Consider the following 20,861-nt stretch of genomic DNA (forward strand, 5'->3'; position numbering starts at 1 on the left):
ACAACCAAACACTACTGAAATATTCCAACTCTTGCATTTCAACGAAAGAAATTCAAAATGAACTTTGAAAAATCAAGAAAATGTAACTGTGACAAGGTAAACCACAACCAAACACTACTGAAATATTCCAACTCTTGCATTTCAACGAAAGAAATTCAAAATGAACTTTGAAAAATCAAGAAAATGTAACTGTGACAAGGTAAACCACAACCAAACACTACTGAAATATTCCAACTCTTGCATTTCAACGAAAGAAATTCAAAATGAACTTTGAAAAATCAAGAAAATGTAACTGTGACAAGGTAAACCACAACCAAACACTACTGAAATATTCCAACTCTTGCATTTCAACGAAAGAAATTCAAAATGAACTTTGAAAAATCAAGAAAATGTAACTGTGACAAGGTAAACCACAACCAAACACTACTGAAATATTCCAACTCTTGCATTTCAACGAAAGAAATTCAAAATGAACTTTGAAAAATCAAGAAAATGTAACTGTGACAAGGTAAACCACAACCAAACACTACTGAAATATTCCAACTCTTGCATTTCAACGAAAGAAATTCAAAATGAACTTTGAAAAATCAAGAAAATGTAACTGTGACAAGGTAAACCACAACCAAACACTACTGAAATATTCCAACTCTTGCATTTCAACGAAAGAAATTCAAAATGAACTTTGAAAAATCAAGAAAATGTAACTGTGACAAGGTAAACCACAACCAAACACTACTGAAATATTCCAACTCTTGCATTTCAACGAAAGAAATTCAAAATGAACTTTGAAAAATCAAGAAAATGTAACTGTGACAAGGTAAACCATAACCAAACACTACTAAAATATTCCAACTCTTGCATTTCAACGAAAGAAATTCAAAAAGAACTTTAAAAAATCAGAAAAATATAACTGTGACAAGGTAAACGACAACCAAGCACTACAGAAATTTTCCAAGTCCTGTGTTTCAATAAATGAAATTCAAAACGAACTATGAAAAATCAGGAATATGTAACTGTGACAAGGTATACCACAGCCAAACACTATTTAAATATTCAAACTCTTGCATTTCAAAGAATGAAATTCAAAATGAACTTTGAAAAACCAGGAAAATGTAACTGTGATAAGGCAAACCAGAACCAAACACTACTGAAATATTCCAACTCTTGCTGTTCAACTAAATAAATTCAAAAATGAACTTTGAAAAATCAAGAAAAAGTAACTGAGATAAGGTAAACCACAACCAAACACTACTGAAATAGTCCAACTCTTGCATTTCAGCGAAAGAAATTCAAAATGAACTTTGAAAAATCAAGAAAATGTAACTGTGACAAGGTAAACCACAACCAAACACTACTGAAATATTCCAACTCTTGCATTTCAACGAAAGAAATTCAAAATGAACTTTGAAAAATCAAGAAAATGTAACTGTGACAAGGTAAACCACAACCAAACACTACTGAAAGCGTCGATCACTGTCATTTCAAAGAAATAAATTAATACTGAACATTGAAAAAACAGGAAAATTTAATTGTGACAAGGAAAACCACAACCAAACACTACTGAAATATTTCGACTCTTGCGTTTCAACGAGAGAAATTCATAATGAACTTTGAAAAATTAAGAAAATGTAACTGTGACAAGTTAAACCTCAACCAAACACTACTTAAATATACCAACTCTTGCATTTCAAAGACAGAAATTCAAAATGAACTATGAAAAATAAAGAAAATGTAACTGTGACTATGTTAACCGCAACCAAACACTACTGAAATATTCCAACTCTTGCATTTCAACGAAAGAAATTCAAAATGAACTTTGAAAAATCAAGAAAATGTAACTGTGACAAGGTAAACCACAACCAAACACTACTGAAATATTCCAACTCTTGCATTTCAACGAAAGAAATTCAAAATGAACTTTGAAAAATCAAGAAAATGTAACTGTGACAAGGTAAACCACAACCAAACACTACTGAAATATTCCAACTCTTGCATTTCAACGAAAGAAATTCAAAATGAACTTTGAAAAATCAAGAAAATGTAACTGTGACAAGGTAAACCACAACCAAACACTACTGAAATATTCCAACTCTTGCATTTCAACGAAAGAAATTCAAAATGAACTTTGAAAAATCAAGAAAATGTAACTGTGACAAGGTAAACCACAACCAAACACTACTGAAATATTCCAACTCTTGCATTTCAACGAAAGAAATTCAAAATGAACTTTGAAAAATCAAGAAAATGTAACTGTGACAAGGTAAACCACAACCAAACACTACTGAAATATTCCAACTCTTGCATTTCAACGAAAGAAATTCAAAATGAACTTTGAAAAATCAAGAAAATGTAACTGTGACAAGGTAAACCACAACCAAACACTACTGAAATATTCCAACTCTTGCATTTCAACGAAAGAAATTCAAAATGAACTTTGAAAAATCAAGAAAATGTAACTGTGACAAGGTAAACCACAACCAAACACTACTGAAATATTCCAACTCTTGCATTTCAACGAAAGAAATTCAAAATGAACTTTGAAAAATCAAGAAAATGTAACTGTGACAAGGTAAACCACAACCAAACACTACTGAAATATTCCAACTCTTGCATTTCAACGAAAGAAATTCAAAATGAACTTTGAAAAATCAAGAAAATGTAACTGTGACAAGGTAAACCACAACCAAACACTACTGAAATATTCCAACTCTTGCATTTCAACGAAAGAAATTCAAAATGAACTTTGAAAAATCAAGAAAATGTAACTGTGACAAGGTAAACCACAACCAAACACTACTGAAATATTCCAACTCTTGCATTTCAACGAAAGAAATTCAAAATGAACTTTGAAAAATCAAGAAAATGTAACTGTGACAAGGTAAACCACAACCAAACACTACTGAAATATTCCAACTCTTGCATTTCAACGAAAGAAATTCAAAATGAACTTTGAAAAATCAAGAAAATGTAACTGTGACAAGGTAAACCACAACCAAACACTACTGAAATATTCCAACTCTTGCATTTCAACGAAAGAAATTCAAAATGAACTTTGAAAAATCAAGAAAATGTAACTGTGACAAGGTAAACCACAACCAAACACTACTGAAATATTCCAACTCTTGCATTTCAACGAAAGAAATTCAAAATGAACTTTGAAAAATCAAGAAAATGTAACTGTGACAAGGTAAACCACAACCAAACACTACTGAAATATTCCAACTCTTGCATTTCAACGAAAGAAATTCAAAATGAACTTTGAAAAATCAAGAAAATGTAACTGTGACAAGGTAAACCACAACCAAACACTACTGAAATATTCCAACTCTTGCATTTCAACGAAAGAAATTCAAAATGAACTTTGAAAAATCAAGAAAATGTAACTGTGACAAGGTAAACCACAACCAAACACTACTGAAATATTCCAACTCTTGCATTTCAACGAAAGAAATTCAAAATGAACTTTGAAAAATCAAGAAAATGTAACTGTGACAAGGTAAACCACAACCAAACACTACTGAAATATTCCAACTCTTGCATTTCAACGAAAGAAATTCAAAATGAACTTTGAAAAATCAAGAAAATGTAACTGTGACAAGGTAAACCACAACCAAACACTACTGAAATATTCCAACTCTTGCATTTCAACGAAAGAAATTCAAAATGAACTTTGAAAAATCAAGAAAATGTAACTGTGACAAGGTAAACCACAACCAAACACTACTGAAATATTCCAACTCTTGCATTTCAACGAAAGAAATTCAAAATGAACTTTGAAAAATCAAGAAAATGTAACTGTGACAAGGTAAACCACAACCAAACACTACTGAAATATTCCAACTCTTGCATTTCAACGAAAGAAATTCAAAATGAACTTTGAAAAATCAAGAAAATGTAACTGTGACAAGGTAAACCACAATCAAACACTACTGAAATATTCCAACTCTTGCATTTCAACGTAAGAAATTCAAAATGATCTTTGAAAAATCAAGAAAATGTAACTGTGAAAAGGTAAGCCACAACCAAACACTACTGAAATATTCCAACTCTTGCATTTAATCGAAAAAAAGTCAAAATAAACTTTGAAAAATCAAGAAAAAGTAACTGTGACAAGGTAAACCACAACCAAACACTACTTAAATATTCAAACTCTTGCATTTCAACTAAACAAAATCAAAATGAACTTTGAAAAATCAGGAAAATGTAACTGAGATGAGGCATACCAGACCCAAACACTACTGAAATATTCCAATTCTTGCATTTCAAAGAAAGAAATTCAAAATGAACTTTGAAAAATCAAGAAAATGTAACTGCGAAAAGGTAAACCACAATGAAACACTACTGAAATATTCCAACTCTTACATTTCAAAGAAAGAAATTCAAAATGAACTATGAAAAATCAAGCAAATGTAGTTGTGAAAAGGTAAACCACAACCAAACACTACTGAAATATTCCTACTCTAGCATTTCAACGAAAGAAATTCAAAATGAACTTTGAAAAATCAAGAAAATATAACTGTGACAAGGTAAACCACAACCAAACACTACTGAAATATTCCAACTCTTGCATTTCAAAGAAAGAAATTCAAAATGAACTTTGAAAAATAAAGAAAATATATCTGTGACAAGGTAAACCACAACCAAACACTACTGAAATATTCCAACTCTTGTATTTCAATGAAAGAAATTAAAAATGAACTTTGAAAAATCATGAAAATGTAACTGTGACAAGGAAAACCACAACCAAAAACTACTGAAATATACAAACTCTAGCATTTCAATGAGAGAAATTCATAATGAACTTTGAAAAATTAAGAAAATGTAACTGTGACAAAGTACACCGCAACCAAACACTACTGAAATAGAGCAACTCTTGCATTTCAACGATAGAAATTCTAAATGAGCTTTGAAAAATTAAGACAATGTAATTGTGATAAGGTAAACCACAACCAAACACTAATGAAATATTCCAACTCTTGCATTTCAACGAAAAAAATTCAAAATGAACTTTGAAAAATCAAGAAAATGTAACTGTGACAAGGTAAACCACAAACAAACACTACTGAAATATTCCAACTCTTGCATTTCAACGAAAGAAATTCAAAATGAACTTTTAAAAATCAGGAAAATGTAACTGTGACAATGTAAACCACAAACACACCCTACTGAAATCTTCCAACCCGTGAATTACAACGAAAGAAATACAATATTAAATTGTAAAAATAAATAATATTTAACTATGACAAGATAAACCACAACTAAACAATACTGAAATATTCCAACTCTTTCATTTAAATTAACGAAATTCAATATGAACATTGAAAAATCTATAAAATGTAACTGTGACAAGGTAAACCACAACCAAACACTACTTAAATATTCCAACTCTTGCATTTCAACGAAAGTAATTCAAAATGAAATTTTAAAAATCAAGAAAATGTAACTGTGACAAGTTAAACCAAAACCAAACACTACTTTAATAGTCCGTACCTATCATTTCTACTAAATAAATTCATAATTAAATTTTAAAATTAGATAAAATTTAACTGTTAAATTTTAAACAAAAAAAACAAACTACTGAAATATATAAAAAATTGAATTTAATGTAAATAATTAAAAAGAAAATATTTAAACTAAATAGATAGTTAATGTGTAACGTTAAAAACACCAAAAACACTTCTTAAAAATTCAAAGTCATGCATTGCAAAGAAATAAATTAAAAGTGAAATGTGAAAAATCAAGAAAATATAACTGTGACAAGGTAAACCAGAACCAAACACTAATGAAATATTCCAAGTCTTGCATTTCAACGAAAGAGATTCAAAATGAAATTTGAAAAATCAAGAAAATGTAACTGTGACATGGTAAACCACAACCAAACACTACTAAAATATTCCAACTTGCATTTCAACAATAGAAATTCAAATGAACTTTGAAAAATCAGGAAAATGTAACTGTGACAAGGTAAACCACAACCAAACACTACTGAAATATTCCAACTCTTGCATTTCAATGAATGAAATTCAAAATGAACTTTGAAAAATCAAGAAAATGTGACATTGACAAGGTTAACCACAACCAAACACTACTGAAATATTCCAACTCTTGCATTTCAACGAAAGAAATTCAAAATGAACTTTGAAAAATCAAGAAAATGTAGCTTTGACAAGGTAAACCTCAATCAAACGCTACTGAAATATTCAAACTCTTTCATTTCAACAAAAGAAATTAAAATGAACTTTTAAAAATCAAAAAAATGTAACTGTGACAAGTTAAACCACAATCAAAAACTACTGAAATATTCAAAATCTTTATTTTCAACGAAAGAAATTCAAAATGAACTTTTAAAAATCAAAAAAATTTAACTGTGACAAGGTAAACCACAACCAACTACTACTGAAATATTCCAATTCTTGTATTTCAACGAAAGAAATTAAAAATTAAATATTAAAAATAAATAAAATATAACTGTTACAGTTAAAACAAAAATCAAAAACTAAATAAAGAGACAAAATAATTTTCTAAAACTACATGAATTCAAATTAAATCTGAAAAATAATTAAAATTTAACTGTTACACGGTAGACAACACCCAAAAATTAATGAAATAATACAACTCTTGCATTTAAAAGAAATAAATTCCAAATGAACTTTGAAAAATCAAGAAAATGTAACTGTGACAAGGTAAACCACAACCAAACATTACTGAAATATTCCAACTCTTGCATTTCAACGAAAGTAATTCCAAATGAACTTTTAAAAATCAAGAAAATGTAACTGTGACAAGGTAAACCACAACCAAACACTACTGAAATATTCCAACTCTTGCATTTCAATGAAATAAATTCAAAATGAACTTTGAAAAATCAAGAAAATGTAGCTGTGACAAGGTAAACCACAACCAAACACTACTGAAATATTCCAACACTTGCATTTCAAATAAAAAAATTCAAAATGAACATTGAAAAATCACTAAAATGTAACTGGGACAAGTTGAACCACTAGCAACAAGTACTGAAATATTCCAACTCTTGCATATCAACGAAATAAATTCAAATGAACTTTGAAAAATCAAGAAAATGTAACTGTGACAAGGTAAACCACAACCAAAAACTACTGAAATATTCCAACTCTTGCATTTCAACGAAATAAATTCAAAATGAACTTTGAAAAATCACGAAAATGTATCTGTGACAAGGTAAACCACAACCAAACACTAATGAAATATTCCGACTCTTGCATTTCAACGAAATAAATTCAAAATGAACTTTGAAAAATCAAGAAAATGTAACTGTGACAAGGTAAACCACAACCAAACACTGCTGAAATATTCCAACTCGTGCATTTCAACGAAAGAAATTCAAAATTAACTTTGAAAAATAAGGAAAATGTAACTGTGACAAGGTAAACCACAACCAAGCACTACTGAAATATTCAAACTCTTACATTTCAACGAATAAAATTCAAAATGAACTTTGAAAAATCAGGAAAATGTAACTGTGACAAGGCAAACCACAACCAAACACTACTGAAATATTCCAACTATTGAATTACAACTAACTAATTTCAAATGAACTTTGAAAAATCAAGAAAATGTAGTTGTGACAAGGTAAACCACAACCAAACACTACTGAAATATTCCAACTCTTGCATTTCAACGAAAGAAATTCAAAATGAACTTTGAAAAATCAAGAAAATGTAACTGTGACAAGGTAAACCACAACGAAACACTACTGAAATATTCCAAATCTTGCATTTCAAAGAAAGAAATTCAATATAAAAATTGAAAAATCATGAGAATGTAACTGTGACATGGTAAACCACAACCAAACACTACTGAAATATTCCAACTCTTGCATCTCAAAGAAAGAAATTCAAAATGAACTTTGAAAAATCAAGAAAATGTAACTGTGACAAGGTAAACCACAACCAAACACTACAGAAATATTCCAACTCTTGCATTTCAACGAAAGAAATTCAAAATGAACTTTGAAAAATCAAGAAAATGTAACTGTGACAAGGTAAACCACAACCAAACACTAGTGAAATATTCCAACTCTTGCATTTCAACGAAAGAAATTCAAAATGAACTTTGAAAAATCATGAAAATGTAACTGTGACATGGTAAACCACAACCAAACACTACTGAAATATTCCAACTCTTGCATTTCAACGAAAGAAATTCAAAATGAACTTTGAAAAATCAAGAAAATGTAACTGTGACAAGGTAAACCACACCCAAACACTCCTGAAATATTCCAACTCTTACATTTCAACGAAAAAAATTCAAAATTAACTTTGAAAAATAATTAAAATTTAACTGTGAAATGGTAAACCACAATAAACCAATAATTAAATATTAATAATATAGCATTTAAATGAAAGAAATTAAAAATGAACATTGAAAAATCCATAATATTTATGTTTTACAATGTAAAACAAAACCAAACACTACTGAAATATTCCAACTCTTTCATTTCAACGAAAGAAATTAAAAATGAACTTCGAAAAATCAAGAAAATGTAACTGTGACAAGGCAAACCACAACCAAACACTACTGAAATATTCCAACTCTTGCATTTCAACGAAAGAAATTCAAAATGAACTTTGAAAATTCAAGATAATTTAACTGTGACAATGTAAACCACAACCAAACACATCTGAAATATTTCAACTATTGCATTTCCACGAAAGAAATTCAAAATGAACTTTAAAAAATCAAGACAATGTAACTTGGACAAGGTAAAGCACACCCAAACACTACTGAAATATTCCAACACTTGCATTTCAAAGAAAGAAATTCAAAATGAACTTTGAAAAATCAAGAAAATGTAACTGTGACAAGGTAAACCACAACCAAACACTACTGAAATATTCCAACCCTTGCATTTCAATGAAAGAAATTCAAAACTGAACTTTGAAAAATCAGGCCTTTGGGGTGCCGGGGGCCCTTTGGGGGGGGGGGGCGGGGGAGGGGGTCGTTCTGTGTCTCAATGCACAAAAAAATATTAGAAAATGGGGAGGGGGAGGGGGAGGAGGGGAGGGGGAGGGGAGGGGGATGGGGATGGGGAGGGGGAGGAGGGGAAGGGGAGGGGCGGCGCTTCTCGGGCCCGGGGGACCTTTGAGGACCGGGGGGGGCCTTTGGGGTCCGGGGTGCCCTTTGGGGTTCCGGGGGCCCTTTGAGGACCAGAGGTGGGCCTTGGCGGGTCTGTGGTGGGCGTTTGGGGGGGGCTGGGGCTCTTTGGGAGCTTGGGGGACCTTTGAGTACCGGGGGCTTCCTTCGGGGTGGGGGGGGGGGATCGGAACCCTTTGGGTTGGGGTAGAGGACCTCACAACACTGTTCAAATGGAACTTGTGTATTATAACGAACACAGAGTTTCACCCTAAAATTCTCTTCTGAAACCTTTCCTAAAATCTTCTTTCAAAATGTCTCTAACTGTTTCGCCGAAATAATCCCATAAAATGGATAAAACGGTTTCGCCCAAATAATCCCTAAACGTAATTTCAGCGTGTTCCTTTTGTTTGGCATCTCTGCGCTAACGCATTTCAAATTTCTAGAAAACCCATTCCTATGTTAATCTCTTCATCTCATAAATTTTCCTAGCTAAACTATTAGGGTTTCGTTAGAATATCAATTTATCTCTCCGACTTAAAGCTCCGTGAAGCCGTATTTAAAAATAGAATTTCTATCTCTTTAGACTCCCGCATAATTCCAAGATAACAAGTGATGTCAATTATAATTCCTGACACTAAAGATCAATGAAGCCCTATTTAAAAATAGAATATTAATTTTTCTCTCTGACCTAAAGAACGTTTATCCCTCAGACCTAAGATTAAAGAAGCCTTAATGTTTCTTAATTTCCCCTTCGTGAATCAATAATTTCCCCTAGCGATTATGTAAATCAAGTTCTCAGGTTAGGTTAGCCAAACAATCTCATAACATACGCGTCGAGCATGTCCATTCTCACTGACATTACCTAACCTAACCCCCCTTCGTGAATCAATAATTTCCATAGCGATTATGTAAATCAATTTCTCAGGTTAGGCTAACCAAACAACAATGAAGCCATGTTTGTTTCTTAATTCCCCCCTTCGTGAATCAATAATTTCCCCTAGCGATTATGTAAATCCAAGTGAGAAAATTCCTGTTTTTCATTCTCAGTGAGAAAACCATATAACAGACATGAATTGCTGTTGACATCCATAAATGTGACAAAGTTCCTGTTTTTTCATTCCGACTGACAAAAACCCTTAAACATTCATGAAAAACATCAAATAAATCGACCAACACACATAACCATCCATGAAAACATACATAAATGTGACAAAGTTCCTGTTTTTCAAATTCTCATTGACAAAAACCATAAACCACGTGGTTCTCGTGCTCATATATGGTGTTAAAAAAAGTTGTAGGTGGCAGCAGGGGTGAATCGTTGGACCTCCTGATAGGGTTCTACTGTAACCATGTAACTGTGTGTTAACAGAACACAACTGATGAGCGAAAAGTGATGAAAGAGAGGGGTAATACTGAACTCTCAGCTACCATTCTTGGGAGACATCTGACAGTTTATAAGCGACCATGGAATTCCTGTGTTGTTTTAAAGTCACTTTTTTGTGAATAGGCAGCGTAGCGGCAGAGTGCTTTGCAGTTACACGGGGGTGCAGTTACAGGGGTTCAGGTGCTTGGGGTTCAGTTACACGGGGGTTCAGTTACACGCACACCAGGTACTTTCTATGCCGTTTCTCAAGGGGTGAGGCTAGCAGGCTACCAAAACATCTTAGATAGATTTTCCATAGCTCATATAAAAAATATTGCTCATATCTACGTTCTTCTGATAAATTCCACCGTCTGCAAGTTTCAAATGCCACTAAGAACAGCAATTTTGGTCCCATGTCTCAAATGGAAAAGCTGGGGCTGGTGGGCTACCAGAACTTTTTAGAGTGATGCTTAATGGCTCATTTGAAAACTTTTGCTCATATCTAAGTACTTTTTACTAATTCTACCATTCGTAAGTTAGCACTGACAATAACACTTTTGGTGCCACTTCTTAAGTGGAAAATTTTGGAAATATAAAACGGTATTATTTTAATAATTATGGTCCAAAACCCTTAACTGGAGGTTTGCAAGAACACCTCCCGCATGTTCCTCCTCCAGGCCCTCTTAATAAGCTACGCAATTAAACTCCTACAAACACTAATATATTAAATTACATTATCAGAGGCGTGGATCTATTTGTACAGAGCTGGAATTCAAATTAGATTATCATGCGTTCGATTTCAGCTTGAATTTTTTTTCAATCATGGTTTGTCCCTTCTTTTGATTACTTTTCAGATAATCCACTATTTTTGCAAATGGTATGCACTCATTTTTTAAAGCATATCCCGGGAAGGCTTATTTTATACCTATTACTCATATCTACGTGCTTTTTATAAATGTTATCATCCACAAGTGCCATATAATACTAAAAATAGCACTTTTGGTTCCACTTCTCTTAATTTTTTGCTCCTGCCTTAGTTTTGAAAACACCTTTTTTTGGTCATTTCATTGGAAAAGGTACGTTTTTCATTTGAAAAAAATGGGCGAAACAACCGAAAGTGCACTTTATGGGAATGTGCTATAAAGTCAAATTTATAAAAAGCGATTAGGTATAAATATAAGCTTTTAAATGAGCCCTTAAAAGGCTCTCTTTTGTTACAGTAGCCTTCTAGTTACTGCTAGTCAGTAGGTGATTTATAAAGCCTGTCTTCATTATGGTTTTTTCAGGCGAAGTTGGCCGAGCAGAAGCAGCTTTTTGTTCATCGAAAAACAAACTTTCCTGAGAAACATATATTATTTTGTGAAATATGGATAATGAACTTTATATAGACTGAAAGTTTTTCGTAGCTGTCAGGGTCGTCTAATGTTTTTTCTAAAGGTGTCTTTTCTTCCCTAGATCGGTAAATTAGAAATTAAATTAAAAATAGGTTTTCAACTGAAACTAAGGAGTGACATTAAAATTTAAAACGAACATACGTTACTCCGTGTAAATAAACAAGATCACGGCAGCCTTGTTTCTACATTAAATTTTAATAAAAAACGAACAAAGATTAATTTATAAAAACAAAGTTTTTCCGAGGGAAGTAAAGAGCGAAGTTGAAACTTAAAGCGGACAAAAACTGTTACTTCACAGCCTATCAAATATATATGAATAAAACTAATACAGATAAACAAACTAATTAGGTTTCCCTATGTTTTTAGGATTATAGAAAACTAGCGATAGTTTTCTATAATCCTAGAAACATTGGGAAACATAATTGGGTTGTTTATCTATATTAGTTTTATTGACATATATTAGATAGGATGTGAAGTAATAATTTTTGTCCGTGTTTCAACTTCACTCTTTACTTCCCTCGGGAAAACTTTGTTTTTTTTTTAAAATTAATTATCTACTATAATGGGACTTTACACATTAAAATGTTTGTGTGTTCATCTACCACTATTCATAAGTTCCACAATATCAACACTAGCATGGATTTTTATGTTTTGGAAAAGTTATCGCCTTCGGCGATAACAGGTTGGCAGTGAAAGGGATTAGGAACTTGTGCTAGGCACATATTACTGGTTTCCGATGTGCATGTGAGACTTTTTTTTCTGGAATAATATTATTTTTGCCATCAAATAAATCGGAAAAAAAATCATGGGTGTCATGTTTTAGGACAAAGCAGCTCAGTCTTGACTTATGTACATTGTGCATTTTTAAAAGTAACAACATTAATTAGTTGCTATGAAACAGAGAGTGAAGTTGATCATAGGCAGCGCAATAGTTTTACCTAAGTAAAGAGCGAAGAGGCCACAACATATCATTTTTTTCACCAAGGAAGAGTCGCGTGGAAATAGTCGTCGTAAAAAGTGTACAATTGGCGCATTCGATTGGAAATTGAAAGTTTTAATGTCTTTTTTAAGGATAAAAAATAATTGGAGGGTAGCTAGCCCCCCTTATACTGCACCTTTCTCCCCAAAGACATCCGATCAAAATTTTGAGATAGCTATCTGGTTCAACATAGTTGAAAGGTCCAATAACTATGTCCCTGGGGATGACAATCTCCCCAGAGCCCTTGGAGCAAGGACTGCAAGTTTTAAAATTCAAATATGGTTTAGAGATCGTATTTGTTATCGGGAAAGGAGGCCATGTTTGACTTTTTGCGTCCGAAAATCCAAGGGCATTCAGGTAAAGTTTTCGGGGAATATCAAGGAGAGTGTTGAACTAAATAAAAAGCACACTATGTGCATGCTGGTTGTCAAAAGGGTGTATCTGAGAAATGGCTTAGAGTATCAAGTCTGAAATTTCAAGGAAAGGTGAGGGGGAGGATCAATTAACCAAAGGCCAGCATGTGCATGCTACCATTTCTACTACCACTACAATTGCTCTTGACACCTCCACTATTACTACTGCTACTGCAATGACTATTTCTATTGTGACTACTACTAAGGCCGAGGTAGAAATTTGCTTAAAGTAATAATTTCAGGAAATTTTGAGGGGAAATTGAACTAAATCAAAACACACTATTTACATAACGGTTGTCAAAAGAGCACATCACCAATATCTTAGGAACTACTCAGCACATCAAGTTGAAACTTTCAGAGCATAATAAGGGGGATGTTCACTACTACTCCCACTAATGCTACTGCTACTGCTCCTAATAATACACCTCCTCTTAAAAAGAATTATGATTCCCACTACTACTAAAGATAAGGGTATGAACGTTAAAATTTCAGGGAATATTGAGGGGAAGTTTGAACTAAATATAAACTTAATCAGTGCCTAGATTTTGTCAAAAGAGTGTATCTCAGAATGGTTTAGGGTGTTAAGTTGGAATTTTCATAGAATAATGGGGGGGAGGGTAATCAATTGACGAAAAATCAATATGTACACGTTACTACTACAACTACTACCACTGCTACAACTACTGCTACTACTACTACTTCTATTGTGACCAGTACTTTGTCTAAGGGCATTAAGGTGAAATCTTTAGAAAATGTCCAGGGGGACGTTGGGCTAAATCAAACAACACCATGTATATGGCAGGGTATCAAAAGGATACATCAGCAATATCTCGGAAACTGGTTAAAGGTTTAAGTTGAAAAGGTCAGGGTCATAAGGAGGGATGCTGAACTAGACAAAGAAGGCACAATGTGAATACTGTTACTGCTACTACTGCCAAAAATACCATTGCTATCCCTAATACTACTCCCAATGCTGCTAAAATTCCGTTTATTTGTTCGTCATAGAAATGCAGTGTGGTCTTAGAAAAAAATATACCTAATTGAAGATATTACGTCGAAAACCCTATTATTGCATCTGCTACCATGACTGCTACTATTGCTCAAGCTAAGGGGAATAGTATAGCTTTCAGGGAATGATGAAAACAGTTTTGAACTTAATCAAAACACACTCTATGCATGTGGCTTATCAAAGGGGCTTATTAGTATTATCCCATCAACACCTTAGAGTATTAAGCTGAAACTTTCAGGGCTACAAATATTATTACCACTTTATTTACTACTTCTGCTACTACTACTGCTGGTACTTTTGCTGAAGCTATTGCACTAAATAGTTTAAGTGCATCCAGGTTGTCAAAATAGACCAGGTTGTCAAGATACCCAGGTGTGATATCTTGGGACGGGGATAGGGTACAAAGTAAAAACTTCCAGTGAAAGCTTATACTGCTTAAAAACTAAATCAAAAGGCACTATTTGCACACTGGTTATCAATACGAAGTGTCAGGAATATCTCAGGAAACAACTGAGGATATTAAGATGAAACTCCCAGGGATACTAACATTAATATTTCTGCTCTTGCAATTGAATTAAATCAAAAGGGTTTACGTGTATCCTGGTTTTCAAAATAGCACAGATACAATTCATTAGGAATAGAATATGTTAAGATTTAATTTAACCAAATAAAAATATATTATATGTATCCAGATTTTCAAAAGGACGTATACTGTTAAAAATTGCTGAAAATGCTGTACAACATATAAATAGTGAGTCAAAATCTGGATTTAATACAGAAAAACTGAAAAGATTTTAAGTTTTCTTTTCTTAACCAATAAAAAGATTATGTCAATTAAAGCTTAAGGAAATTAATTTTAAAAACATTTTTTGCTACAAAAGTTTTTCAAAAAAAAGTAAAGAGCTACACTAAACTAAAGATGAACAGAAATACAGTAAAATAATATTTAGGCTTAAAACTAGAATCAACGAATAAATGAAACCCTTCTGAAGCCTTGAAGCCTTCTAAGGATCAGAACAGAATATGAACTTTAGAGAAAACAAAATGTATTCAAAATATTTTTTTTTCTTTAATAAATCTAACATTGTTGACTTTCAGGAGTTAATATCAATATATATATATATATATATATATATATATATATATATATATATATATATATATATATATATATATATATATATATATATATATATATATATATATATATATATATATATATATATATATATATATATATATATATATATATATATATATATATATATATATATATATATATATATATATATATGCAATATTTGTAATGTTTGATGCAATGTTTGTTTATAGTATTTGAAACAACAGTGATATATTAGTCACCTTATTTTGAATGGTTATATTTTTTTTTAATTACTATATTCTTTGTAATTCAGTTCATAACCAAGTCGGGTCTCCATTTCATAATGCACTCCCTGCATTATTTCACGGTTTTGTGTTTAAAATTCCACTTTTGGTTATTGCCCCCGAAGAATCAATTCATTAAGTCTACCAGACACTTAGATATCCCATTTTTTATTTAATGTAAAATCCGAGGCATTTTAAGCTAGTGTTTATCCCTATAATCTTGTTATTTGGTGTTTCAGAACGCACTATTCATATATTCTGTATATTGAAAACGTGTGTAAAAGGTTACATGACTTAATTGATGTATTTTGCTTATTGTTACGCACAAACTCTCAAAGGCTGAGCGGTTTTTTTTATGTCGAAGCTAAAGCTTTCAAGGCAATGAGTTATGAAGCTGGAGGACCAAAATAGTTTATAAAAGACTAGTTTCACATTTAGTTTAAAGTCGGTTTTATTTATTTTTACTTATATTTACACTTCTTTACAGGTGGAGATTTGTCTTCGATTTACTTGATAATCTCACGACTTTGAGCACAATTATAGTGTTCGAAGTTGTAAAACCAGTAAGATAAACTTTACATAATCAACTTACCAGTTGGTCCTTTTGAGATTTTATCAACTCAATTGATGATTTGTTTTTTAAGCAACTGACAGCTGATACTGTTGGCTCTAAAGGACAGCCAACAGAATTTGTTAAGATGGTGAAATATTCCCGTGGATTAGGCTCAGTGCTCCATTCACAAAGTGAAGAGCCGCTTTGGAATATAGCCTGCTGGAATAGGCCTAAAAAGGAAAAATTAAATCAGGTTTTATCAAAGGTATTTTATTCGTTAAAAAATAGCATTTCTTATTAAATGATTTCTGCGTCTACGTAATTTTGTAGAGTATGCCATAAGAGCCGATTTCACCGTTAGACAGTTTTTTAATATTATTAAGTCAATCGAGGTTGCTATCTTGAGTTTATGGACTATTTCCATTTTCCAAGACCATAGATCAGAGCCAACTTGCTTTCACTAACTGAAATAATGTCAACAAACTACAACTCAATCCCTTAATTCGCAATGTGGCATTTATAATCTTCCTTACTTTGCATAATAATTTCCTATCAGTAGTAAGTTCTTTTCTTTTTTTTACTCCATAACTATTTCACATGAAGAAAAAAAAAGTTTCTATAAAAAATCGAACTTAAATGTGTTATGTTTGTTTGTTTTATTGAACGTGGGACCTGGATACTTTCTGAACGTTTAAATATCATTTCTTGTTGATTGTGTAGTCTTTACTTTCGCAAAATAGAAACAAAAAAATTCCTGTCAAAACGACATTATTAGTAAAAATTCCTCTACAATTTTTGCTTTAATTACGATTGCTTTGCGGTTCCCGGGAGAACCTTTCTTAGGAACAAGTTCAGTAGCAGAGTTCGCAGAGTTTCTCGGCAAGAAAAGTTGCAGCTTTATAGACTTCGGTCAGGATAAAATCAATTCCTAGTGCCTTGTATTTTTATCAGCTTCTAGATTATATCTTCGATGTCATGTATTGAAGGTAGGTCAACATTAACGTGGTTAAGTAGATTCTGGAAAACACAATTTATTTATATGATATATAGTTCCAGGAGACTGAATTTCGCTGATGTTCATGATTGAATTTCGTCTCTGATGTACAGCACGTGACAGGCTTGCATAGATATGAGTAGATTGTGTAGTCTGGATTCAGGCCCTTTACGTTCCCTGGCACCTTTCCACTGCACTCTTGAGGATCAACGAGCTCTATCAGAGTGATTACCCCCTCCTAAAAGCATTTATATATGTTATAATTACATAATATTTTTTTTTAAAGTTACATACTTTTGAATAAAATAGTTAATTGCTTTTGGTAGGATGCGGTTGTTCGCGGTGGTTTGTTTAATAGGGTATCAGCATTTTATGGTTCATATATATATATTCTTAAACTAATGGCAAATTTATCACGTAAGAAATTTACTTTGAAATGGCAAATAAAGATATTGCTAGCATTACAGAAATTGAAATGGCAAGTTATTTTTTCTCTTTTCTATTGAACCATCTTGCTGTTTCTTTTGCTGGAGAAACCTTCCACTTCGGAGGGGGTGGTGTGATATTTCAGGGAAAAGATTTCCTAGAGTTTTTGTTTCAGAATAGTAACAGTTTAGGAATATAAAATGAGTTAGTTTATTTGAAAAAATATTGCAGATTTATCTCGCATGAACTGCAAAGCAATAGTTTTTGTTCGTTTTGGGTTTTATCTCCGGTCTTACTTCTATCAGAAAAACGTTGTTTATTTAAATTACATTTTATAACAACTGTTTGGGTGTCAATTTTCGATGTATCTAAAAATGATAGAATTAAAAGGTAAACTACCGCCAAAAATTAAATGAATTCGGAACGTTAGTTAAAAATCGAGTGTAAAGGTATAAAATTATAATAAATTGATTGATTTTTTTTCTTGACGTCAAACAACAAAAAATTTATGCTCAAAATATATAGGCTATTTTTTTAGTAAGCCACTGATGACCCTCTTTCCTTTGGGCCTGGATTAGGGCGGAAATAGGTGGTACCTTAACACTTATTCTTTTAATTTACGTTCGTCATAATCTTAACTTGATTATTCCTTTACGTTTTTCTTTCGTATACTTCACATTTATATTCAAATTAAAGACTGTCCGTTTCAACTTTAACTCGGTGTAATTCCTGCTCATTTTAGGTTTTAGTATTGCTCATAGATTTTCTTGAAATTTTTTGTTTTTCTCTTTGTAAAGCGATATTGTGCAATCATATCATTAATCCTTGCTCGAGCGCTTAAAGCTAAAAGCTGAAAAATACAAGTTTACTTTATTAATTTGACATATTACATGCCCTCATATATCTTTAGACGTGAAAATACCTCCCCCCCCCCCCGAGAATCCAAAAAGAACAAAAATGTTTCTGCTCACACAATTTGTACAGGAAGTCTCTGTTTTTTGTGGTTTTGTGTGATCCTACAGCTTTTAATCAAGTTTGATCTTCTTTCAGGGCATATCTATGAAATCTCGGATCAATTACACCCCCAGGCTTGGAATAATCCATTTTGTTATTGGTGTCGATCTATAGAGTTCGAATTGCTGAAAGCAAGCACATGTACTAACATATACTATTTCAAGTGCAGACGTTGCAAAATCCATACCATAATTGACATGAGCTTCAACAAGGCCTGGCCTTGAAAATAAATAAGATGGAATCCTTATAAAAAAATATCTCACCAATAATATGGAACCATCATTTTTGGATGAGTTATAGTGATGTTTAAATATTGATTTTATCATGTAAATATGTATATTTCTTCTAAATAATTTTTTTCTTTGTTGAATACATTTAAGCAATAAACATGTTTTAGCTTACTTTTCTTTTCTTTTTACATCTTATACTTATCCATAGGTGGGGTGTGTTCTATAAGGGGAAATAACATCCGGTTAAAATAGAGAGGGATATGTCTATAGCTGAACATAGAAGACACTTCCAGACATGTTCTTTTGTTCAAGGAGTTGATGTGGAAAACATTACAGTGGGACCCTAAGCTTTAATGGGTCCTATACCACCCCTATTTTAAAAAAAAACGTCACGAAGTTAAAACAAAACGTCCCGAAGTTAAAAAACGTCAAAGAGAAAAATTACATCTCGAGGTTAAAAAACAACATTGTCTCGAAGAAAAAACGTCACAAATAAACAACAATGTGTCGAAGTTAAAAAACGTCACGAAGAAAAAACGTCTCGAAGTAAAAACATCCGTCTGAACTTAAAAACAAAAAACATCTTGAAGTTTAAAAAAATCTTGAAGAAATAAAAGGTCTTGAAGTTAAAACAAAACGCCTCGAAGCTAAAAAAATACTTCATGAAGAAAAAAATGTCTCAAAGTTAAAAACAACGTCTCGAAGAAGAAAAATGTCTCAAAGTAGAAATAGTCTCATAGTTAAAGCAAATCCATTTTAATCCATTTTAGGTCATACACAATTTTTAGTGCGGTGTCACCTACAGGCTCAATATGCGTTTTGTCATTGCTATTATTGGGTTCATTGACAGTATCTGTTAGTAAAAGATCAATGGTACTAATAATTTTCACATTCATATTGCTTTTCGTAGAATTGTCTTTAATTTCCTTGGTGATATTACCTGCTAATGCCATTTTTATTTAACTTGCGAGTGCATTGTCTACTACCACATAATTTCTACATATGTTGCAGTTTCGACACGTATACAAGATATGGTTGATGATATTAGTAGAGCAGTAGGCCTTTCTTTTTTAACCTTTTGTTGACTGCTAATGCCCGAAAGATGGTGATAGGATTTATCAATAGGTAAGCACCCACGTTGTAAGCAAGAAGTTGACCCTCATTGTCAACTATTATTTTTATGCTTGTATTTTCTTTGGGTGATATCATCTCTGGAAATTTTGCTCTTGTATATCCACCGTCAGTAATGTTGAATTTTGTTGGTAGTCCAAAGACATTTAATCTCTCACAAATATTTATCTTGGTCAGCATTCAATGCTACGATAACTCTATCATGGTCACATATTTCCTTGAAGTATTTGATCTTCACTTTTTCATCATATCCATTATTTTGTTCAATGACGGTATCTGTCAGTAAACTACCAATGATACCATTAACGTTCAGCGAAGCTTTGATTTTCATTGAATTATCTTTAATTTCCTTGGTGATGTTATCTACTAATGCCATTTTTATTTTGCCTTCGATTTAGCTGTCTATTAACACATTATTTTTACAGATTTAACAGTTCTGGCACGTAGACAAAATATTCTTTATGATATTGGTAGAGGAATAGGCATTTCTTCTTCCCTTTGCTTTTATTTGAATGCTAATTTCAGACAAATGGCGATAGAATTTATCAACGAGTAGTGTGTTACCCAAACCATTATTTCAGACTCTAGTACACCAATTGTAAGCTTGGTAGTAGCGTCTGTTCTCTGATTAAATCTTGATAGATTCCTTTAAGATCGTTCCACCTACAAGCTCATCACACATATCATCATTGCTATTATTTTGTCCAATGATGGTAACTGTTAGTAAACCGCCAATGATAGTATTAAGGCTCGCAGATGTTTTGTTTTTCATTTAATTGTCTTTAATTTTTTTGGTGATGTGCTAACATCTCTGGAAATGTTACTCTCGCATATCCAATATTATTAAATTTGAAT

At 32.3% G+C, this 20,861-nt stretch overlaps 1 protein-coding gene across 1 annotated transcript in view; it reads right to left on the reverse strand.

Annotated features, from left to right (window-relative positions):
- The window catches only part of LOC148940065 (juvenile hormone esterase-like), a 272,646-nt gene that overhangs the window by 152,556 nt on the left and 99,229 nt on the right, over window positions 1–20,861 (reverse strand). Inside the window, exon 5 of the mRNA XM_089106326.1 lies at window positions 16,251–16,441. Coding sequence (XP_088962452.1) covers window positions 16,251–16,441 — 191 coding nt within the window. The remainder of the gene's footprint in view (window positions 1–16,250; window positions 16,442–20,861) is intronic.

Source organism: Artemia sp. Qi Xiang Cuo, chromosome 20 (genome assembly GCF_049724085.1).
Source record: "Artemia sp. Qi Xiang Cuo chromosome 20, ASM4972408v1, whole genome shotgun sequence".
In the NCBI taxonomy this organism is placed as follows: domain Eukaryota; kingdom Metazoa; phylum Arthropoda; class Branchiopoda; order Anostraca; family Artemiidae; genus Artemia; species Artemia sp. Qi Xiang Cuo.